Consider the following 25,547-nt stretch of genomic DNA (forward strand, 5'->3'; position numbering starts at 1 on the left):
AGTTGCATTCCTCCCCTCAAACAATTAAACCGTGATACCCGTTCTTCTGGGAATGCTCATCAGTTTCCCTTGAGCCCAATTTCGAGCGTACTGTAAAGGACAGAGATTCTTTCTTTAGTTGCACCACACGAATGTGGAATGCTTTACCAGACTCAATGTTTCCCACTCATTACAATGTACAGACATTCAAAACCAATGTGCACCGGTATCTCCTTTCTTATCCTATCCTCCCATCCTAATTGCTCGCACTTTGATTAATCATGATAAGGGTATGCATATTCTCTTGAATGCCCGTATAATATAAAAAAAGCAAAAAAATTGAAAGTGGAATCCTAAGGGACTAAACTCTTCGTATTTTTTTAACTCCTAATAGGAATTTAGTTTTTAATTCTTCTGGCTACAATTTTATAAAAAAATCAGTTTTTGAATGAAGTGCCTCCAATAGCTTTCAAAACATACAATATATGAACAAATTAATTAAGATATGGACACTTGAAAGTCATTGTTACTTAAACAAGGTAAGCCGCCAACAGAAGTAACATCGTTCAGATTAATATCGCTTAAAGCAATCAAGACAGAAGTTTTCTAAAAACTGCTATAAAAAAGGCTTTGAAAAATAATAATAGAAGAACGAAGACTTTTTCCGAAATAATTTATTTTTAAAAATAAGATATATTCCACGGAACGGTATTTAATATACATCGAAAACGAATGGCATTTTGACAAAACCAAGTAAGCTCGGTCTTATTCTTGTTACTGCAAAAGATACTAAGAAATACTGGAATCCTATATTACCAACCGACTACTAGGAACTAAGAAAAATTGAACAGCTGTACCACAAGGAAGTGTGCTAGGGCCACATCACATTAGACATCAACACTACCACGGCCACCTTTGCCGATGGTACTGCAATTTTGGTACCAATTAAATCCGTAGCAAGTTTAAAAAATGGTCAGGTTTTTGCCAACAAACCTGATCGCATGGCGTCAATAATTGTGCATTGTGCTTCTAATGCTTCAAGAGGTTTAAATCAACCCAAAATAGTAATTAAGGAGAATTAATTTTGCACAAAGGAGTGGGCAATTAACAGAACCACCTTTGTGTACTGAGCAAAATACGCCAATTTGACTAATTGACGAAATCTTTTAACGCGGAGAGAGCTTTATCACTAACTATAAATCTCCAGACAAAGTATTCTATGAACTTTATTTTTTCAAAGTAACTTTATAAATTAGCAAGTTTCTAGTTTAGAATTTTGAATGTTCGTTTTATTTAAAAAAAAGAAGTTGTCCGCGTTTTTAAGTGCTTCTGGCACTGTAAAATGTATTTGTACGAAAAAGTAAACGCGTTTTTAAAATTTTAAATTCGCTTTTCTGAAAAATGTGGTTATTGTGACTTAGTCTAGTTCAGCATTCATGAGACGCGTTGGTCTGTCGTCAAAAGACACATTATAAATCGCAGAACAGAAATATCAATGAAGTTTGACATTCCTAACTGTCATACCATAGACAACAACTATTCAAAACTCTCAAGCTATTATGGTTTTTACTCAAAAGCCTATTTAAGTTTATAAAAATAATCTAATTAACAGGACTTGAAAAAAATATTCAATACTACTAGAAACAATTATCTTCATATTAAAATTAATAAACAATTTTTTTTACTGAAAAAACATCAAACTTTTGACATTTAAAAGAGGACGAAAAAGGAACAAAACCAAGACACACTTTTAAGCTACCTTTTAAGAAACAAATAACCCATTTCTTACCTTAAATGACATTTTTGATAATGGATAAATGTCTCTACCGTCACCTCAAGTCATTAATGTCATACTTCATCTAAATATTATTACTTAAACGTTTTCCGAAAAGTAAAAAATGTCAACCACAAAATTGATTTTCTTCAAGTTCACAAAGTATAAAAAAAAAACAATACAATAAAATAAGTATCAGACATCAAACTCGCAGAACCTACATACCCATTTTTTCCAGATCCTTTAACCAATTTAACCCACTTAACATTCAATTGAATACAATGTCCTTTTTTTTCTTCCCTTAAATGAATTTGTCAACTTTTTTAAACAACACCAATCATCAGAAGAAAAAAAAACTACTTAAGTACGCAAAATATGAAAAAAAGGATAAAAAAGGGGTGTGTTGTAGTGTAGCTGATATAAGGTTAGGTACCTACTACATCATGATTGATGCTCTCAAAAAAACTCATATAAGATGAATACAAATATAAATTAAGGGTGCGAGTGCAATTTCAGTTGTTAATACAGCAAAATCTTAAAAGAATGGGACTTTTTTTTTTAATATTGAATCAGAAAAAAGGAAGGAATTTTAAGGACGAAAATTAAGTCGTGTTGACATCATAGTTAATAACAAAGAAAAATAAATAATTTTGAGTAAATTGGTCTCAGAAAACCACTTAAAGTCACGTTTTTAAGAAAAGGAAATAATGAAGCAAAAGGCACTCTTAAAAATGTCCTTACAAGGAGTTTAATTTTAGATCTTAATTTTTATTAGAGAAGGAATTCCAATGCAGTAAAAAGGTCTAAGCTCAAAAACACCTAACTATGAGTTGCATTTGATTGACATAATTAGACATTAGATTCTCAATTTTTCATTCTTAGTTTCAAAATACTCAAAAAATAATCACTTTACTCCGTACCCAAACTTTTTTGAGAACTTAAGAGCTGTACAAAAATTATATACTTTAAACTAGAAATTGTGTAGATTTTTAACATCGGTTTTGAATTGTTGAACATTACAATGGCAGGGATAGATAGAGCCTGGTAACCCATTACACATTCACGTAGTACGTCTAAAGAACAAATCTCTGTACTTCATAGTACACGTCAAGGGTTAACTGATGGGCGTTCCTGGAAGCGCAAGTATTACGGTCAGATTGAGTGGGGGAATACAGCTGGCTTTTTCGGTAGAACAAAATCCGTTGTTTCATGCCAGAGGTCTTGAGTTCAATCCCTCTAGTGCCATTTAAAGTTTTTTTAGGGGTACTCTCTCCTACGAGGAATTGACAAATCCTCCAAGAGTAATTCTTGTCAAGAAAAGTTATTTCTTGTAGGTCCCCTCCATTTCTATTTCTGACACCAGTACTCAAAGGAAGGAATAGTTAAAAGTCGTAGGTCGCTTCATTAGGCCCTTGTCCTCAACGGACTGTTGCACTACCTAATAAAATAATAATAGTCCGTCAAAACAACTTTTAAAGTGAATAATGCAATAAACCTTACGACGAAGTTTGAGTGACGCAAAGCCATTTCAGAAGAAGAGTCAGATTTCTTGAATTGCTTTAGGTAACTTATATTATTTATCGCATATGCGGTCGTTCCACAAGTAGTGATTGCTGAATCACATACCGATATGTGCCGTTCATAGATAGTGGCAAGGAGAGTATATCTCTTTTTAACGATATGATACAGCATTGAGATTTTGAAGCTTAATATTCCGCGCAGTTTCATATTTCCCAGCGTAAGCCGTAATTAAATGATCCTATCATATTTTGTCGTTGTAGTTCCGCATCCCAAGATGGGGGATGTGTTTCTTGAACCGAGTGCTATTGTCAGTGAAACAATTAATAAGATACGAAATTGCAATTAAGAGTTATACAAATGAGAAAGAGTGTCGGATACGAAATGGAGCCCTGCGGAACACCAGCGTTTGTTTTTATGAATATCATATTTGAACCTGTCCAACACTACTCGAATTGAATAGTCGATAAAAGAGCTTGATGTCAAACTCTATCAAATGATTTTGAAGTATCAAGTGCAATAATCTCACTTTCTATAAAACCATCTACAAATTTTTAACGCTTTTCGATTTGATGAGCCATGAGATCACAAGTTAACCTGATGCTACGAAAGCTGTACTGCTGGATATTAATTTTTTAATCTCAAAATTAATCGGAGGTTCTATGTCCTTGGAAAAGATTAACTTTAGTGCAATCGGTCGATAAGTGTAAGTATAAAGAAAATTGTATTATTTTTCAGGATTGGATGAACAGGTTCTGTTTTTCAATTATTTAGAACCAGCGCTCAAGAAAAATAGGATAAATAGAAAAATTTCGGCAGAGCATTACTAGAGCGGGAAGAGCACCTCTTCATAATAAAAGCGAGGTCACCATCCGTACCAGCGGATTTACGTTATGTATGTTGAGATCTTGTAGAGCTCCTGAAGCAGTACATGTTTGAAAAAAGATTGATTCCATAGAATAATAAAAGCAGTTCAGAAAATGGGGAGGCCATTGTGTAATTTACGGCAAAATATAACTTGCAAAAAAGTTCGATTTTTTAATAGAACTAAGTTAAGTAGTGTCATTCACAACTAGCCCAGGGATCGAGGAATAATTTTTCACACGTGAAGGACCAAATATAATTATTGCATTTAAGACATTACAGGGTTTTCTTCCATTTTTCTTCCATACATTTACTTCTTCGAATATTGGCGCAGTAGTCTTTCCAGGCGATACATAAATACGCTGGTCTGTATGGTATCCCCGTTATTGTTCTAAGGTGTTCTCCAACGCTGGCAAACTACTGCGTAAGCTTTTTCATCTGTCTTACTCCCAAGGTCTCGTTCCGAGCGGATGGAAAACCTCATTTGTCCAGCCTATTCCCAAAAAGGTGAATCTTCCTCAAAGTCTAATTACCGACCGATTGCACTTAAGTCCCTTCTTTCCAAGGTCATGGAAACACTGATTAATTATCAGCTCAAGAAATATTTCGAAGATCGAAAGCTTCGTAACGACCGACAATACGGCTTTCGTAGAAATAGGTCCAATGGTGATCTCATGGTTCATCTCACCGGACAGTGGAACAAATCTTTACATCGTTTTGGAGAAAGTAAGATTATTGCACTCGATATTTGAAAAGCATTTGATAGGGTTTGGAATCAGGCTCTCTTATCGAAATTGTTCGGTTTTCATGAATTTCTAGTTCATTGGATTAGTAATTACCTTTCTAATCGTTCAAAACAAGTTGTATTGGATGGATTCAAGTCTAAAAACTACAAAATAAATGATGATGTGCCCCAGGGCTCTGTTCTATCTCCAACACTCTTTCATATTTTTACTAACGATCTCCTGTCTGCAACTACTAATCCAATACAATGTTTCGCTGATGATGGTACTCTTAGCTTTTCATGTTCGTTTTCAGATTTACATCACTCTTCTTCGGATGTGGAAATGCAACGATAAAATATGATAAGCTCATTAAATTCCGACCTAAACAGCATTGTACAATGGGGAATAAGAAACCACGTGGAATTTCATGCTTAGAAAACCCAATGCTGTCTTGTATCGTTAAAGCGAGATAAACTCCCTTGCCATTATCCATAAATGGCACTTGCATCGAGGAGACGGAACATCTCGATATTCTCGGTATGTATATCACCAACCATCTTTTGCGGAACGATCACATGCGCGATGCCGCCAAAAATGAAGCAAGATGTTTGCGTTTTCTAAGGCGATGTAAGAAGTTTGTCTCTCCCTCCGATCTGGCTGTTATTTGTAAGACTTATGTACGTCGAAAGCTTGAGTATAACTTCCATATCTAGTCTGGTGCTCCTGCAACTTACTTAAGCATCTTGGACAGTATTGAACGTAGAGCATTAAGTTGCTTGAAAATCGTGGAAATGTTTCTTGCCTCACCCTCTTTTACCGTTATTTCAATGGTTTATGCTCTAGAGAAATAGCCAGTTGCATTGCTCCCCTTAAACAGTACAACCTTAATACTCGCGCTTCTAGGAATGCTCATCAATATACCCTCGAGACCAAAGTCGGTCGTATTGTCAGAGATTCGTTCTTTAGCCGTACTTTGCAAATGTACAATACATTACCACACTATGTCTTTCCTAGTCATTGCACTATTCAGTCTTTATTTAAAGTTTCACGGTTCTGAAAAATATCTCAAATTGCAAAAAAAATCCTTTTATATTATGTCAATATACCTTAAAAAATTGATGTGACGGCCTTGTTAAGAGGAGGGATTTGTTATACAATCAAACATTACTAATTTTGCTAAAATCTTCGAATTTTAAGAAGGTATACCTCAAAAACCTGGCTTGCTACACTGAGTGGAATTTAAATAATTTTAACTTTGCGATAAGGTCTTTCACTTAATCGTTTCCACGTTAATTGTTATATGCTATTTCTTTTATAACCTTTAACTTTAAAAACCAAACTAAAATTTAAGAAAATTGACAAATATAAAACAAAAAGTTTTGACTTAACCAAAATAAATTATGATTGTTCTTAACTTAAATTCAAAAAACCTTAAACACAAAAAAAAAATAAATTACGCAGCATTCGAAAATATTTAAAATTTCTTACAAAAGTTCAGAAGTGGGATTATATTTCTAAAGTTCTGTTTGCATTTAGATTCTACTTCTTCTTCTTGTTTTCAAAACTTATCAGTTTCATAAATATAAAATTATATATTTTTTCAGTATGTATGTTTTGTATAGTTTTATTTTGTATATTGTTTAATGTAATATGTATGTTGTGTAGTTAAAGGTACCATAAAATACACATCCTTATCTTAGATAATGCCACATTGCGGTGGGTTTCCGGGCATTGTGTATCATGTCATGCCAATGCTGACGTCCAGGTCCATTTTCTTGTGGACCAATGCCACAGCTTCCTATTGCATTTGCCTCACCACCAGTTGTTACGACATATATCTATAAAGGAGACAAGACAAAGCAAACCAAGCCAAGAGGATGTTGATAAAAGTTATTATGCAACACAAATAAATATAACGGAAAATGTTGACATTACTGACAACAGCAAAAAGAAAATATAAAAAACAAACAGAACTATAATATAAAACTCTTACCTCAAGAGCTGCACTTTGCATTCCAGATGATGGCAAATTAAATGTAAACGCCTCATTCCAGATGGGATTGGAAGGATCATCAGACTTGCCATTGCTGGTTTTCTTCTTTTTAACACGTTTGCCATTTTGAATCAGATACAACTGTAACATTTATTTTGTTTGGGTGGAATTTAGATTTGTTCTATAATTATGAAAGTTACCTTGACATAGGGCTCTTGCATGCTATCAAGATTCTTCGCCTTCATGATGACAACGGTAAGTCGTTCGGCTTGGGGCAAATAGTTTAGAGAGAGTAGCAATTCTGGTCGGTCCTCTGGTGGTTTTTTGATTCTGAGAAGGTCACCCCAAATCTAGAGGAGAAAAAAGGTTTTAAACATGGACAACTTATTGACAAAGGGGAAGACGTTTTAGAAGTCACATTTCTACAACGAGTTGAAATTTAGTTTTATCTTTGTTTTGGGAAAACCTCCAGCAAACTGAAGGTCTCCCAAAGTGTCAGCAACTTACCTCAACAGACTTTGAAAGATCAAGGTCGTCAATCAAAACCCTCACTTCACCGATGATATCATTGTGCGAGTACCGATCGTAGTCCAAGACCTGCAAAATCAGCTCCTTCCCCTGGAGCTGGTCCCTCGAGACAGGAAATTTGAAGTGTTGATCGAAATATGGGTTCGACTCGCCACGGTGAATATGGGTTTGCCGTTTGCGTTCATCCACTCCGGGAATCAGCATCAGCCTTACGTAAGGATCACGGAATCCTCCCTCTTCGATTGGGCAGAGGTTATGAGCTGTAACAAAAAAAAACCATTCACTTGAGTCTCTTCTGGATGAAGGGTTTCCTAGCTTACCTTCAATTAAATGCACAGTCAAGTCGAACAAATGATAGTCATACTTCACCCTCAAATGCAATCGTCCCAAAGCTGGACTTGATTCTGGTGCCGTCAAGTACATAGGGCCATCTTGACGTGTATACAAGTCCGGTTGGAGAGCGCCCAATGGTGAAGCTGGGCCACATCCTTGTTCAACTCCTCCTGGCTGGGATCGAGGTGGTATCAAAAGTGGCGATAGACAACGACCTACCTTTGGACTTTGCAGACAAATACTGCCCGCACTGCCAGCAATCGATGCCAAACTGCTCTGCGATGGAGAAGATGTTCGTATGTCACATAAATCGTGTGGGGCAGCTGGTGAACAGCAACGGGCGTCTAAACTGATTGTGCGCATTGGACTTGGCGAGCGGGAAATCTAACACACAAATTTAAGTTGAAAAATTAAAGAAAAAAGTTTAGGTCCTAAGTGACTTACGTGGGGCAGTCCATGATCGGATGGCAATGAGCTACGTCCATCTGGTCCAAACGTTCGGATTTGTGGTGATGAACCACGATGTCCCTGATGAATAAGTTTGCATGACTTGTATTAGATTGTATTTAAGATTGAAGGCTTCTTAACTTACCGATTGTCTTGATGGAGCACTATCTATACTACTTTGACTCGACACCGATGGGGTACGCTGCAGTCGCGGTGGGAATGATTTACTTTGATGCTGCAAGTGCATATGCAATGGACTTGGACTCATCTCTAAGGGACCTCGAAGCATCTCAGTGTTAACTGTATGGGCTGGAACCGATGCCAATGGCTGGATTGCTTGTGCTTCTCTTGTTAAATTACATTCCTGAAATTTATACAAAAAAAAAAACCGTCAAAAATTAGAAATCAAGGTTGAACAATTTTTTCAAATTTTGTCTCGAACCAGACCTCTCCTGAAGAATCATTCGACAGATCATAGCTTCCCCCACTAACACTCCCACCAATACCACTTGTAGTCGATGACACTGACGATGGTGTCATGGGAGGCGGGGTCGATGGATTGTCTTCCGAATTATGTTCGACTGGTATTCGTCGAACGGCACCAACTCGTTCCTTGGCCATGCGTGACCAGGATTCTATTCGTTTGTGGGCTAGCCAGCACGCTGCTGGGCCTAGGCCACTCATTTTGTCTCTTAGCGATTCGCTAATGGTGAAGGAGTTTATTAGATCAATTGTATTAGATTCAAGGAACTAGCTTTAAGCTAGTTTTTTTTTTTAAGTAAGTATGTTAGATGAGGATTAATATCGTTTGGCCAAAATTACGCGGAAGGTTTGAACATTATTTTGTTTGGTATTAAGTTTTGTTATTTGAGTAACTTATCTTATTGTTTAACTTATCGTAGTCACTGACTTTACAACTTTTCAGCACTGTTAAGGAAATACAATAAATTAATATAGCTTATGGTGGTGTATTTCAGAAGAGAGTAAAGCATTCACAATGTGGACTTAACATCATCGGTCCGCTAGTAAAGGTCTAAAAACTCAGAAACAAAATGCCCTGAATACTAAGTACAACCTTCCCCGTATAAGAACCATCGGCAATATAAAAGGATTTTAGCTTTTCTTTGATTCATTTCTTTGGGATCGCTGAGAATATTAAACTCCGGAAAGTGACTCTTTTATACTGAGGGGGGTTTTGGTACCTTTTTAATAACAAAGACGAAGTGAGAGCATTAGCAAAGAAAGGGAAGATTTGAAAAGAACTGCATTCTGAAATTTTGCAGTGATAGGGAAAAACAGAGTGTGGTAAGGCATTCCACATTCACACTGTGCGGCAAAAGAACGAATATCTGTTCTTGAAATTGTAATTGTATGAGAAAAGGAATTTAACCGATTATTCGGCTATAACATAATTCGTTTGAAGTGTGAAATAAGAGAGTTAATGTATTTTCCAAGATATTCAAAATCTCAAGGCAATCGATTGAAAACTGTGTGAACTATGAGTCCGACCAACTTAAAAAATGAAGTATTGCGATAGACGCTACAATTCATGAATACTTTTACAACACCTTTAAATTTGGAATTTGAAAAACTAAACTAAATAAAAATGTTATTTTAAAACATCCTTAAACCTTTAATTTCAATTTGGGGTTTAAGTTAACCCTGAGTAGTAAATGTGTTGACTTGGATGGAACTGAATCTAATTAAATTATTTCGACTTAATAAAAACTCTACTTCAAACTCCAATATTTTTCAAAAATCAAATAAACATCTTTTTATAAAACATAAAAATCTTGAAACTCATCTCCACATGCCCCTAAGTTTGTATTCCCCTAAACCAAGTCAATCAAAATGAAAAAGAACTCGTCTTGAGCCTTCACAAAAAAACTTAAGGTTTCTTCTTCCCAGATATCGAAAGTATTCAAGTTATTAATAGTAACATTTATAAGGGAGCAATCTAATATTGATAAACTTAAAAGCCCTAAACAAAGGTACCTGATGCTACCCTCCTTATATCGACCTATACCCCATCTCACAACACCCGCCCGCACATCTTTAATAATTCGATTGATGTCATAAACTTCTCTCTGGCTAGTTCAACATTAATAAAAACTTTGTGACATCTTTCGATGTCTATAAATACTCGTCTCTCTAATAATATATTTCTTGAAACAATTGATCTCTCGGCCTTCTTGAATTTCTATAAATTAACTTGATGGAATGGCTGTGCCCTTATCGACATTTCACAGTTGTTGTTTTTGTTACATGACAAGCATCAGTTAACCTACAAAACAGTCTACGTTCAATTCTACAATCTGTGCTTTCTATTTGTAAAGTTCTCATCTTTTTATCTTTGTTTAATGTTCAAACATCCCAAAAGAACTAATTAATAAGACAGTATCCTTTAAATCTTCAAAAATATATTGTTTGACCTCGATAAAGTGAAATAATATCCTCTTCAAAATATCCTAACAAAAACTTGAAAACACAGGGACTGAAAGTGTGTCCTGGTTGGATTTATTTTAGGGAATATCGTGAAAATAAAAGAGAAGTCCTTGCAATCTTTATTTCATCGTTTGCAGAGTCGACTTTAGTTGAAATAGTTAGTGCTTGAAAACTCACATTATCATAAGTCGCGTATTAATTTATAATAATCTCTAGGCTTATGATCCCAATGCAATCTTTTATGACTTCAATTCAAAGATTTCATTCATTGATTTAACCTAACGATTGGGACTTAACATTTTGCAATGACCGTAAAAAGAGTGCAATCAATTGATTGCCATGATTTAAGCATTCATGAATTCTTTTCATTCACTTGAAGCAATTACATTCACTTGAATGAAAAGTTTGCATGAAATCTCCAATGATTGAAATCAATTGATTGCAGTATTTGGTCAAATGATTTGAAGTCCAAATCTTTGAGTTAATTCAATAAATGCAATCTTTAAGTTGAAAACGATTAAATTCTTTAAAAAGCCTGCTATATTGTTTTCGTGAAAAATATTCGAAATGGAGATTTTACTCAAAACATGAGTACGATGGTAAAGAAGTCGAAAAAACTGGGTAAGACAATATCTTCTGTCTGTCTGTTTGCTCTTCAGCCTATAGCCTAAGCCATTGGATTGATTGAGTTTAATTCTTTGAGAGTGAGAATTCTGGGAAACCAAACCTGACTGGCAAGCGTATTCAAGGAGAGGTCTAACTAGAGTGGAGTATAGGGATTTAGTGACATGGAGGTTTGAAAATTCTATAGACCTAAACTTTGGTCTTTTGATCAAAAAAACTCTTAATGCACGAAAGGAACAAACAGAACTTAAGGTAACATCGTGTAGACCATAAGATCTTGAGGGAAGTTATGAGAATTGATAACGGGTAAATTTTAATAATTGGTACTTAGCAACGTTGAGTTCTAAGAAATTTGTATCCAACCTAGTAAATGATTAAGATAGAACCAGATGGTGTACAAATTTCATTTTTTAACTTCCCATAGGAAGTTATTGTAATGGGTCCGATTTGTCAAATTGAACATTTTGACATTTCTCGACGTTTCAAGGTCCCTAGAGTCGAAATAAAAGATTTTTAGAAAGATGTCTGTGCGTGCGTGTGTACGTACGTTTGTACGTTCGTACGTCCGTACGTTCGCGACGTTTTTTTCGTCGTCCATAGCTCAAGAACCAGAAGAGATATAAACTTAAATAAATTTTGTTATACATATTTTTCGAAACGAGCAGCATACAAGATTAATTAATTTGTTTGTTGGAGATGATATTTGTCCACGTTAAATTTATCAAACTTTGTGAGCTTTGGGCTTTCTCTGATAAATGAATTTTGAAATTTAATGTTGGATTCAATTTCACGCCAAGATATTTTATCTCTTTTGCTACCTCTAGTTCATTATATTTTCAGCTTCCAAAATTATAAGCGCTTTGTTTATTATCAAATACCATTATTAACTTCCCATAGGAAGTTATACGGAAGTACGTTCGTACGTCCGTACGTTCGCGACGTTTTTTTCGTTTTCCATAGCTCAAGAACCAGAAGAGATATAGACTTCAAATAAATTTTTTTATACAGATAATAAGGCAGAAAGATGCAGAAAGGGCTCTCAAGAAAATTGCGTGGGTGGTTTTTTTACCATAGCAGTTTGAAAAAAAGGTGAAAATTTTGGTTAACCCCAAATATCTTACGAACTAAAAACGCTAGAGACTTGAATTAAATTTTATATAATATATTGTAACATGATACAAGTATATTTTTTGAAAAAAATCAATATAATTGTTTTTTTTTTTAAATCAATAAAACTGAAAAAAAAATTTGTTACCTCCAAAATTTTACGACTGAAATATGATTTCATCTCTAAACCAATTTCGTGCAACGAAGAATAATGTTTTTGACATCTGATAAAATTTTGAGAAAAATCGAATTGACAGTTTTTTTATAAAAAATAAAAATCTAAAAAAAAACATTACTCAAAGTTCGTAAAAATTGAATATCGATTCAAATATCTTTTCAAAAACTTGAAATTTAGGCTTCAAGCTTATTTTATATTATAAGAAATATTGTTTTCAACATTTTGAAAAATGTTGAGAAAAATCGAATTGACAGTTTTTTTACAAAAAATAAAAACCTAAAAAAAAAATGTATAAAAGTGGGTAAAAATTGATTTTCGACTCGAATATCTTTTCAAAACTTTGAGATATTTTCTTCAATTTACTTTTATCTTTCAAAAAATCTTGTTGTCAACATACAATTAAAGTTTGAAAAAAATCGAATTGACACTTTTTTACAAAAAATAAAAACCTAAAAAAAATATTTATAAAAGTTGGTAAAAATTGATTTTCGACTCGAATATCTTTTCAAAACTTTGAGATATTGGCTTTAATTTACTTTTATCTTTTAAAAAATCTTGTTGTCAACATACAGTTAAAGTTTGAAAAAAATCGAATTGACACTTTTTGTACATAAAATTAAAAACCTAAAAAAAAATTAACAAAAGTTGGTAAAAATTGATTTTTGACTTAAATATCTTTTCAAAAATTTGAGATAATAGCTTCAAACTAATTTTTACTTATAAGAAATATTGTGTTCAACATTTGGACAAATTTTGAGAAAGATGGAATTGACAGTTTTTTTACAAAAAATAAAAACCTAAAAAAAAATTAACAAAAGTTAGTAAAAATTAATTTTCGACTCAAATATCTGTTCAAAAATTTGAAATATTGGCTTTAAACTACTTTTATCTTTCAAAAAATATTGTTGTCAACATTCAGTAAAATTTTGAAAAAAATTGAATTGACAGTTTTCTTACAAAAAATGAAAACCTAAAAAAAAACTGTATAAAAGTTGGTAAAAATTGATTTTCGACTCAAATATCTTTTCAAAAATTTTAAATATTGGCTTCAAACTATTTTTATCTTATAAGAAATATTTTCAAAAATCGAATTGACAGTTTTTTTACAAAAAATAAAACTCTAAAAAAAAACAATACTAAAACTTCGTAAAAATTTACTTTCGACTCAAATAGCTTTTCAAAACTTAAAAATATTGGCTTGAAACTTATTTTATTTCACAGAAAATATTGTTTTCGATTTTCAGTAATTTTTATATAAAAATCCAACAGTCCGTTTTTTCATAAAAAATAAAATCTACAAAAAATAGTACGCAAATTTGGTAAAAATTGATACGAGTACATATAGACAAACTTTTAAGCAAGACAAATCGACAGACGGGATGGGAAGTTATCAGTGTGGGTCGCATCCCAGCCTCTTTTTATTTTCATGTCATCAGCAGATATAGAGACAATCCAACTCTGTCTGTCTGTCTGTTACTAAGTCATGCCTAAACTACAGAACCTATCTGCTGTGGAGATATTTTGATACCCGATAAAGGTCATAGGCTACTTTTTACCCCGGATAAATGACGCATTCCCATGGCAAAATTCAGGTGGGTGAACGCTTTTACGCCTAAATTACTGAACAGATTTAAATGAAATTTTGTATAAGGAGATGTCCTTAAGAAAGGACATGAGTTACTTTTGACCTCGGGAAAACAACGCATTCTCATGGGAATCCCGTAGATGAAGTTCAAACCCATCACTCTGGCCGTTCTGTCAGCAGCAACGAAGCTGTGTGGAGTCTGTTAGAGTTTCCCTTACATGAAAGGCACCTCTCCGTTACTCACCTAAGTGTGCATTTAGAAAACGGCGAAAGTGTCTATTTTTACGGAAAATAATTTACAAAGGAGCCTATCTTCTCCAACTAAAACGACTCTCACCGCTTTTTTGAACTCTGTACAAGAGATGAGTTGGCAAGAACGCTTCTTTACGTCGAGGTACCAAGGTAGTACATCTGGATACAACACGAAAAGAATGAAAAGGTGGCGTAAAGAGTGCTAGTTCTAAATTGGCTTGTTGTCGAATCCAGAGATGCCTTAGGGCGAGTATACACGGTCCATGTTAGTAACATGAAATGTTTCTGTTTGAGAATGCTGTTACATCATATGCGTGGGCCAACCTCTTTTAATGATCTAAAAAAGCATAATAATCAAGAACTTACAACATTTCGAGAGACGTTTTAGGCCAGACGGTTATTAGAAACCAATGGGAACTAACTCTAGAAGCCGCAATATGCAAATCTGCTCCGAAAGTGCGAGAACTTTTTTCTATATTGGTAGCAACATGTGAACTGTCAAATCAACAACAATTGTGGGATAAGTTTAAAAATGATATGGCGGATGATTTTTTACACAGAGATTAAGACCAATTATGTTATAAAAAGTACTTGAAAAGATTTGTCTGAATTTGGAATGACCAGACCTCAGAGAATTGAGAAAGTGAGCAGTAATTTAGTTCAAGAATTAAATTATGATACTGTCCCTCTAGAGCAGAGAATAACAGAGGATGTTAAACTTTTAAATTCAGAACAAAAATTAGTTTTTGATACAGTTATAGGTGGTTTGCTATTTTTAGAAGCTTCAGAAAGCACAGGAAAAACTTTTCTTTTGAATCTATCGTTAGCTTAAATTCGGAAAAAACAATGGAGTTGCTTTAGCAGTAGCTTCCTTAGGAATAGCAGCTATACGCTGCTTAGTGCTGGACGGACAGCGTACTCGGTTCTGAAACTGCCGTTGAACTTAGCTCATGGTAAGGTTGGTATGCAATATCAGTGTAAATTGTTAGTTTGGGATGAATGTACAATGTCCCACAAAAAAGCAGTTGAAGCACTAGATCGTATACTGAAAGACATCAAGAACAACCAGGGTATCATGAGAGGGATGGTGGTTCTCTTAGCTGCCGGCTCTAGACAGACCCTGCCTGTCATGAATTCTGTCAAAATTGTTTGTAGCACAGATAAATTAAAAAGTAATGTCTATCCAAACCTTCATATAAATATGGGCAATCGGGAGTGGTTGTGTGAGAGTGCAATTTCGTCTACAACTAATGAGATAGTTAGCCAGATAAACGAACATATTATGTCGGACTTGCAGGGAGATATTGTCCAGTACCTCTCAGTAGACAACGTTATGGACACAAAACAACTTCATATCTCATAGAGTTTCTTAATTCTCTTTAATTATAAAGAGTGCCTTCCATAAGTTGATATTGAAGGTTGGTGCTAGAGTCCTGTTAATGAGAAATATTGACGCACCAAAGTTATGTAATGGTACACGGCTACAGATTACTAACCATGATTATAAAAGCTATAATCATGACTGGAAAAACAAAAGGAACAAATGTTTTAATTCTCCGCACTCCGATAATTCCAACCCATTTGCCGGTTTAGTTTAAAAGAGTGCAGTTTCCTCTGAAAGCGTCATTTGCAATAACAATAAACAAAGATCAGGGGCAAACGCTGAAAGTTGCAAGTGTACATTTGGAAAAGAAACTGTTTTTCCCATGGACAATTATATGTCCATGTTTACGTTTTGGCCAAGGAAGGAAAAACAAAAAATGTCCTATATAAAAATGTTTTGCATTAACCTATCTTCTTTTTAAAATATATTAACGTAACCTATGAAAGTGACATTTAGTATGGGCTCATCCCATCTGGGCACAGTTCAAATATACGTACACAAAAGAACAGCTCACGTTTTTTCATACTACTATCCAAAAAAAATATCTAATGCGGACAAAGTCGAGGGTAAAGGCTAGTTGAATTATTTATTTCAATAGTAATGTAGTTAATAGTAAAGACAAATACCAGAGGACCAAGGTGGCTCCCTTGAGGAACTCTTGAGTTTTGCAAAGATGCAATTGTAGTTTGAGAACCTGTAAGCATCTCTGTATTAGTGGTTCTTTAGTTTGCTCTGAGCCATAGAATAATAAAGGGTGTAAGATCAAGGACTTGAAGTTTAAGATAAAAACACTTTGTGATTGCTTATGCTTAACTGCATTTTTAAAAACCATCCTGCTGAGAATACAAAATTGATCCACTATAAAAAATATGGAGAGTCGTATTAAGTGTTCTTGAAAAGTTTACCTATAGTCCTTAACTTAATAACATCATTTACAGCTACCTCTTTATGAACAAGAAAATCTGAAAAATGGAATCTTTCCAAAGCTTTAAAAAGTTTAATTGAGAAATTGAAAAATGAAACAGTGCTCAAAAAGATTCCCATATATTTAAAAATATCCAGACCATGAGAAAAATCAAATTTAAGTAGACATATTTTTTGACGAAAATATCGTCACATATTTAGATTTGCAAGTTATTGAATTTTATTACCAAAATGCTAGCTCTGTTAAGAAAGTTAATAGCGCCCTTCTTCCATTTTAAAGTTAATTTAATCGACCTATTGAGACGCCTATTGGATTTTTTTTCGGAAGAATTTAGTCCTTGAATAAAGCTTTTCAAACTGGTCTAATAATTGAAGCCTTAGAATTTATAAAAAGCCATTTTTTTTTTGGAATGGGATCTTGAAAATTTTCGGGGAATATTCACCTTTTAATAGAAAAAGTGGAATCAATAAGTGAATAAGTACAGCTGTAGTATTTGGAGTGAAAAGCAAAGTTATGGGCCGTATTTCTTTAAAGATGATGACAATCGCAACGTTACTGGTGAACGGTGAGGGCTAAGGTGCGATGTTAACAAATTTGTTTATGACACACAGCAAACTTAACAATGGACTAATTGAGAGGCAAGTTCGGTAAAAAGTTTAATTCATTTTTAAGCTTATTAACACTTATTTTTGGGACATGTTAAGGCGCATTTCTATAGAAAGAAGCCCGCTTTGATTGACGTAAATTAAACCAACATTAAAGAATTTATTCATGAGTTGCCAGCCGAAATGTTGGAAAGAGTATGCTAAATTCAACGTTTGCATACAATAATCTTAAACCAAAGACTGTAGAACGGTGACGTTGAATTCCGCTGTTAAGTGGGATGATTCATTTAATATAGACGACGAAAGCCAATAAACTCGTCTTCTTCTCTTAGACGAAATAAAGATTGCTATATCTAAGCTGAAGTCCAACAAAGCCACTTTAATACATGGCTTGAATGCCAAGCTCTTCAAAGCAGCTGAAGATAATTTGGTTAGAAGCGTGCACCAACTTATCTGTAAGATATAGTCGGAAGAATGCATGCCCGATAAATAGAACTTCAGTATTTTATTGCCCGATACTGAAAAAGGAGACCTTAAAACTGCACCAAGTATAGAGAAATCAGTCTACTAAACATCGCTTGCAAATTCTTCTCTGTCGTAATATGTGAAGGTCTAAGGCCTATCGTCAGCAACCTGATAGGTTCTAATCAGTGTGGTTTTAGAGCAGGAAAGCCTAAAGTCGACCAAATATTATCATTACGGCAGATCCTGGAAAAAACCCAAGAACATCAAATCCACACCCACCATCTCTTTATCGATTTCAAGTCCGCATATGACAGCATCTACAGGGACGAGCTCTATAGAGCCATGTCTAGTTTTGGCATCCCTGCCAAACTCATCTGTTTAAGCACGATGACCATGGAGAATTCACGCTGCTCCATAAAGGTTGGAAACAACATAACATAAATTTTCGATGTCAAAAAAGCTTTGGGGAAGGTGATACCCTGTAATGCGATTTCTTTAAAATTGTCCTTAAAAAAATAGTGTAGAGCTTAACCGTTAATGAGGGCAAAATAAAGTAAATGCTGTCATCAGGAAAGGACCTACAACACTGACGGTCAAAACGTCACCATAGACAGACGTTAATTTGAGGCATTAAAGGACTTTGTCTACCTAGGCTGAGATCAAACGAAGAATTATCACCGCTTCTTTGGGTTTAGAAAGCAATCTACGGTCAACCATCGTTACGTGAATTTATGGAACTGAATATTTTCAAATCGTCAGCAAATATAAGACACTTAGAAAAAGTAAGATGTAATGGAAAGTCGTTAATAAAAATGGTAAAAAGAAGTGGTCCAAGGTGACTTCCTTGAGGAATACCAAAAAAATTTATAATTTACTCAAACAAATAGTAATCGATTTTTAAAACCTACTAAATCCAAATTAGGAGCTGAGAATGAAATCCATACATCTCTGGTATTTTCTTTAAAGAGAACACTATGTTGAACGCGGTTGAAAACCTTTGAAAAATCAGTATAAATAGACTCGACTTGAGAACGCATTTCAATCTGTGATAGACAAAAATATTGATAAATAAGGATCTACCTTCTAAAAAACCATGTTGATAAACTGAAATGTTATTGTGAATAAGATTATAAAATTTGAGTTGAAGGTGGGATATATGATACAAACTTATAAGAAATCTCCACCTTTCTAAATAGCTTAGTTCTTCTTTAAGTTTAAAAAGGACACAAGTCGATTAAAGTATTTTATGGTTAAGACTCATATTAATATTACCCTCATAAATGTATTCAAGTGTAACTAAAGTTTTGATTTTAATTAAATTTTTACTTCTCTTTAAAGTGAATCCCGTTCTTTAAAGTATCTACATTTTTAAATTTAAAAATCAAACCATTTCCATTACAAAATACCGCAATATGTTATTAAAATATATTATGTGTGGAGTATACAAAGATAAAGGATATATAACCTCACGTGTTGGCTTAAGCTCAAACCCATCATGCAAAAGAATATTATTTGATTACTTCAAACATGCATATGTTACACATTACATTCTCAACAATAAGTCTCATTGTTCCAGGTCACGAAATAAGACTCCTTCCTGTTTCTATATCTGTACATTATTTTTGTTCTTTCTAAAAATAGATTCCACCATCCTTCATATCCTGATACTGATTCTGATGCTTGATCCAATTTTAAACACAAAATCTGTGCATAAGAATCATAAGGATAGAAAAGAAGGATATATTTTCACAGGATCTCCATGTCAGCAAAAAAAGGCACGCGATTGTTGTACGGAAGAGGAAGAGCTGTAAAAATTCATATTCAACAAGGATATTTTTTCATTATTCAGAAGCAATTCAAGGAACATCAAAAAGTCAGTGTAAAGGAAATGCAAAAAAGGATTTGCCACAAACAATTGAATTTTCACTAAGGCTTTAGTTATTTTTCTTTCTTTTTCTCATTCAACTTATTAAGGTTGAACTAATTCAATTAAGTTGTATTCGTATGAACCACCTATCTCTGAAAATGCATTTTTGAATACCTGTAGGAGATTATCCTTAACACACAAAATGCAAAAAAGGATCATATAAAGGCAAAAAAAGCAATTACATATTGGCGCTTAAGCCCACGCAACAGTAGTCAACAGTGAGTTAACAAGAGAGAAGGAGAGTATTGTGTTGTGGCTTATGCCATCAGAAAAAGACGTCACAGGATAACAAACACTATGCCGGACATACTCGCATTGGCCACCCGGGAAATTAAATTGTTTCCGTTTACTTTTTTGTTAAGCATTTTACCTGCCTAGCACGAGTTCCGACTTTTAAACCTTTTGTATATGAATTTATTATGCCTTAGAATGCTTTGAATAGGCTCGCTCAAACAAAACGGAAGGAAGGATCAAAGATTTCAAAGAGTCCTTTATAACATTTTGGTATCATGTTGTGAGTTGTATACATCAAAAGTTCCACAGGACATGCGATCTGGATGACTTCCTCGTCATGTTGATGACGCTACAATACCAAAACCAAACTAAACCAATTTTGTTTAATCCTATTGACAAATTAGAATGTGACAACAATCATCATATCAGGTGCATTTTGTGACACAATAAACTCTACACTGATCGATTTACAACACCAGGTTATAACACTGAAAAGGATAACAAACACAAAATCCCAAAAAAGGTGACTGGCGGAAGGAGGAGAAGAATGGCGGTTTGACGTGTGCTGTAGTTTTATACAATTTGTTTGTCACATTTTCTTTCTTCTTATAAATCCGCTTTTACGATTATTACCCGAGAATGTCCTTTTTTCGAAAAACATACTTCGTACAATGAAGTGCGAAAAAAGTCATAATAATAATGTAACCAATTTATAGAGAGGTACCGAGGTCCTGTGATGAGTAAAAATTTGGTTTTGGTTTATATAACAACAAACAAAATGGATTAGTTTGGTGACTTCTTTAGGATTACCAGGAATTACTTAATAGAATTAAATTTCGAAGGACATTTTTTTCTTTCTCTTTTTGAAATGTCATTCGCATTGAGAAACTTGTAATCGTGTAAAGATATGTATGTAGAAAGATATGATTGTAGGTGTACCCTAAATCTAATCCCTGAGATGGCAGGTTAATGAATATTTTTTGTGCTTGAAGGATGTTTCGTGGGATCTTGTATACATTTATAAAGATAAAGTGAAAGTACTTTAGACAGATGGGTTTTCTCCCTTTTTTTATACACCCCAATCGGGGCTGTGATTTTACATTTTAAAAGCTGAGTACATACAAAAATGACTCCTACAAAAAGGAGCTTAATTGGGTAACGCCACGTTTATCCTTCAACGGTGTCATCGGTATATCATTACTTAGCTATGTGGCTTTAAATTGCTACCGTGGAACACTGTTTTAAGATTTGTCATTCATCATTTTTATAGTCACGAGAAAGTGACGAGGGACTTCTTTTCATAATATGTGCACACTCAAAGGGGGGTTATTACTATCCTTATTGTGCAGAGACACAGTATGAGCAGAAGAAAAGGGAAAAGGCGTTTGAAAGGGGGATCGATACACTTTGGTTTTGCATTCCTGAATATTGCAATGAGTAGGAAAGACAGTATGTAAAAAGGCATTCCAAATTCGTCTAGTACGGCTAAAGAACGAATCTCTATACTTGAAAGTACCACCGAAGTTGGGCTCAAGGGTATACTGATAAGTATCCTTAGAAGCGCAAGTATTACGGTTGAACTATTAAAGGGAAAGAATGCAGCTGGCTATTTCTCTAAAGCAAATACCGTTTAAATATCTTTAAAAAAAGGGTAGGACAAGAAACCTTATGACGGTGTTCAAGCGAAATGAAATGATTCAACGATGCTATCATCACCAATACTGTCGAGAGGCTTAAGTAAGTTGTAGCAGCACCTGCCGAGAGATGCGAGTTATACTCAAGTTTTGGACGCATATAAGTCCTATAAATAAAAAACAGTTCAAAGAGGGAGCAAAACTTCTTCCATTAAATTCCCCATTATACAATGCGGCTTAGGTCGGAATTTAATGAGCTTATTATATTTTGTCGTTGCAGTTACACATCCGAAGAAGAGCGATGTGAGTCTGAAAACATGAATCATCAAAAAAGTGTGGGAGACAAAACAGAGCCCTGGCGCACACCAGTATTTTGTTATTGGGTCTCAGAGTTGCAAAGAAAGGCACGCATTTTCGACAAAAGGAGCTTTAGAAAAACTCTTTGAAATGCTTTCGAAATATGAAGCGCAATAATCTTACTTTCTCGGAGACGATATATAGATTTGCTTCACTGTTCGGCAAGATAAATGATCAAGATCACCAGTGTACAGGTTGCTACGAAAGACATACTTTAATTCATTAAAAAGCTTTTGCATTTTCAAGATCATTTTTCGAACTGATAATTATTAAGCGTTAATATGGCCCTTTAAAGAAGCGACGTAAGTGCAATCAGTCTAAAAATAGAAGGTAATGAGGATTTGCCATTTTTTGGGGATGGGCTGGAAAAATGCTGTTTTCCACGTAATCCAAACAAAACCACATTGCGATCGACGCACGACACTTCTACAGTGTACAGGATGTCCGAACTTTCCGAGGGGCCAAAATTGACTCGGACTACTTCCTCGTTGTAGCCAAGGTACGGCTACGGATATCCCGGTCCAAGCCAAAACAAGGAAGCACTGTGGAAAGTTTCGACGTTAGACGGCTACAATCTTAAGAGATTGCCATGTCAAGCATTAGAAACCAGTGGCAACATTGCCTTGCAGCGATTAGAGATGCCCCCTCTGAAGTGCTAGGTTTCACACGGCCACCACAGCGAAACCCCTGGTTTGACGACGAATGGCGGTAAGCACGCGCAGCGAAACAAGAGGTTTACAAAACGGCAATGTAAAAAAGGACCAGAGCTGCGGTTCGTAAATTTTACCAAAAGGTAAAAAAAACTTCCCAAGGGTAGCAGCCACGAACCGAAGCCTGAAAACACGATCAGGGGAATATCGTAGTAGAAACGCAGTCTACGTTGGTAATATGAAAAGACCACATCTCCAAATTAAATAACGGCGATGACGAACCGAATTCCACTGTAAAGGAGATAAAACCATTTTACCTAGAGGACGCAGATCAAAAAATCCGCCTATCAGACCGAGACGAAGTGAAGATAGCTATGCATAAACTAAAGTCAAACAAAGCTGCTGGAGCTGACGGCATCGCTGCCAAACTATTTAAAGGAGCAAGCGATGACTTGGTAATGAGCATGCACCAACTCATCTACAAAATATGGTCGGAAGAAAGCATGCCCGATGATTGGAATCTCAGCATAGTGTGCCCGATACATAAGAAAGGAGATCCTCTAAATTGCTCCAACTACGAGGCATCAGTCTCTTTAAAATTGCATATAAGATCCTCTATGCCGTATTATGTGAACGTCTGAAGCCGTTCGTCAACAACCTGATAGGTCCTTATCAGTGTGGCTTCAGACCAAGAAAGTCCACTATCGATCAAATATTCACACTACGGCAGATCTTGGAAAAAACCCAGGAGCTTCAAATCGATACCCACCACCTCTTTATCAATTTTAAAGCTGCATATGACAGCATCCATAAGGAAGAGGTCTAGAGAACAATGTCTAGTTTTTTCATCCCTGTCAAATTTATTCGCTTGTGCAGAATAACGATGCAGAATGCACGCTGCTGTATGAAGGTCGGAAAAGATCTCACCGATACATTTGATGTCAAAAAATGTTTTTATAAAAGGCGATGCACTGTCTAGCAACTTCTTCAATATCGTTCTGGCAAGAATCGTGCAAAACTCAACCGTCAACGCAAGAGGCACAATCTGCCAAATTTCTTTTCAATTACTCTGATAAGCAGATGATATTGACATAATTGGAAGATCAAAGCGTGATTTCAGTGAAGCGTTTTTGAGCATTGCGACGGAAGCGAAAAAGATGGGTCATCATCTGTCATCAAAAAAGGACAATGAAGGTCTTCGAATCCAATCCCAAGGGACGGGCGGCGCAGTAGAAGACCGGACCTCAGGTGGCGCACTCAAGTGGGTTAATAACTCAACCAATTTGGCGTGCGAAACTGGAGACAGCTAACTAGGGACCGAGTCTACGAATAAAAGTCATCAATTTCTTTAATCGAGTCCGACATATGGGCATGGGTGGGCCTGCCTCCATTTCAACCTGGCTTTTGAGGAAGTAATCTGAAACTCTATAACAATTACCAGAGGGACAATCGTCTAAAAGCTACACAACTGTGGGCTTGAGTGAGTGGAAAAAAATTGGGACTGCAAGTAAATGAGGGAAAATAAAGTAGATAACGTTGAATGGCCAACAATATTCAAGGTGGTCCAATCTTTCTTTGTCAATAGTACCCGCCGATAACAAAACAGAAGAAAAATACGCTGGCGTCTGCCCAAATTTAACAGAACCTTTATACAGCTTATGAAGATTTTTATCCAAAAACTCAACATACATTTCAAACTGCATCTCAATAAGACTATGGTCCTACTACTGCTCACTTATATGTAGATTGGAGAATTAGGCCCTCAGTCAACGTTACCTCTTATTGGCGCGGCGTTCGAGAGAAAAATCTTAGGGAGAATTGTTGGTCTCAATCGTGGAGAATGACAACTCCGGAGCCAGAGCAGGACAAGAGGCAGTACCCGTAAAAAAAAACAATTTATGTGTCACGGGTAGGGTTTGAGCCAAAGATTTCTAGCATGAAAGTCAGTCGCACTTTTTTTTTTTTTTTTTTTTTTTTAAATTCATTTTTATTAATTCATTCTTAAACCTATCTTAAAGCTAGACAAAAATTCATAAAACTAGCCTAATTATCCATAACTTACAACTAACTTAATGGTCCCATACGGACACTCTAAGTTAAACTATAACACTTAAAACTAATGCCTTTCGGCCCTAAGATCTATTTTACTTCATTTTAATTTTATTTATTTTGTATTTATTAGAAAATTATGAGAAAAAACTAATATCAAGGTCCTTTTTTATTTTTACTTAAAAAACTACTTAAAATTAGGTCCTTAAATAAAACTTAAAGCTAACTTAAACTACCTATTCTACCTATAAACTACTTAAAACTAGAACAACCACAGCAGCAAATCTAACGTGTTTTGTTTTTATATTTTACTGTCTTTTTTGTATGTTTTTTTTTGTTTCTTTGTTTTTTTTTTTCTTTGATTTTTTTTGTTTTTAATTTTTTTTTTTTTTGTTTTTTTTTTTTTAATTAATTTTTTTTTGTATTTTTTTTTGTGCCACCATGCCTATTCTACTTAAAACTAAACCCTAAAACTATAAAACAAGTATGTAAGCCGGCCAAGGCTTAAAACCCCATCCCGACTACCCACTATCAAGTGCCGATTGAAGCCACCAAAACTGGTTCTCCTGCTTCACCCTATCAGTTCGGTCCCGTTCGGACACAGCCCTACTGAACCGAAGGAGCTCTGCTCCACCTTGTGCCATGACGTCCCGATTGTACAGGAGTCGCCTATCCACGGTTCTTCGTCTGACGTGGTAGATTAACGGAACTGCCAATCTATCCTGTATCAGACCGCATTTGTCTAAAAAGAGGAATGCCTCTGGTGGAATGAACCCGCTCAAGCGCGCACTTTCAAAATACTCGTCGTTCGGATAGAACGGCCCGAAAATTAAATTGTTGGTCGAAGACATAGCTCTTGCAATGTGACCTCGAACGAGTTTTATCACGAAATTGTCAATTCTGTTGATTCGAGCCCCGTTGTATAGGACCTCGTTGGAATAGTAATGCACATAAGAAGATTCGGC

General features: G+C 35.1%; 1 protein-coding gene across 3 annotated transcripts in view; it reads right to left on the minus strand.

Moving 5' to 3' along the window:
- Positions 1 to 3,003: 3,003 nt before the first annotated feature.
- Positions 3,004 to 25,547, minus strand: part of LOC129941330 (synaptotagmin-5) — a 317,430-nt gene continuing 294,886 nt past the window's right edge. The window contains exons 1-9 of one of the 3 annotated variants that reach the window (XM_056049931.1): positions 8,609 to 9,200; positions 8,307 to 8,525; positions 8,159 to 8,242; positions 7,934 to 8,098; positions 7,702 to 7,888; positions 7,361 to 7,641; positions 7,054 to 7,203; positions 6,854 to 6,994; positions 3,004 to 6,698 (exon numbers count right to left, since the gene is read on the minus strand). In XM_056049931.1, coding sequence (XP_055905906.1) covers positions 6,552 to 6,698; positions 6,854 to 6,994; positions 7,054 to 7,203; positions 7,361 to 7,641; positions 7,702 to 7,888; positions 7,934 to 8,098; positions 8,159 to 8,242; positions 8,307 to 8,525; positions 8,609 to 8,845 — 1,611 coding nt within the window. In that variant the 5' untranslated portion in view covers positions 8,846 to 9,200 and the 3' untranslated portion in view covers positions 3,004 to 6,551. Of the gene's footprint in view, positions 6,699 to 6,853; positions 6,995 to 7,053; positions 7,204 to 7,360; positions 7,642 to 7,701; positions 8,099 to 8,158; positions 8,243 to 8,306; positions 8,526 to 8,608; positions 9,201 to 25,547 lie in introns of those variants that run through there. The other 2 variants (XM_056049930.1, XM_056049932.1) reach the window with 2 other exon arrangements.

Source organism: Eupeodes corollae, chromosome 1 (assembly GCF_945859685.1).
Source record: "Eupeodes corollae chromosome 1, idEupCoro1.1, whole genome shotgun sequence".
In the NCBI taxonomy this organism is placed as follows: Eukaryota; Metazoa; Arthropoda; class Insecta; order Diptera; family Syrphidae; genus Eupeodes; species Eupeodes corollae.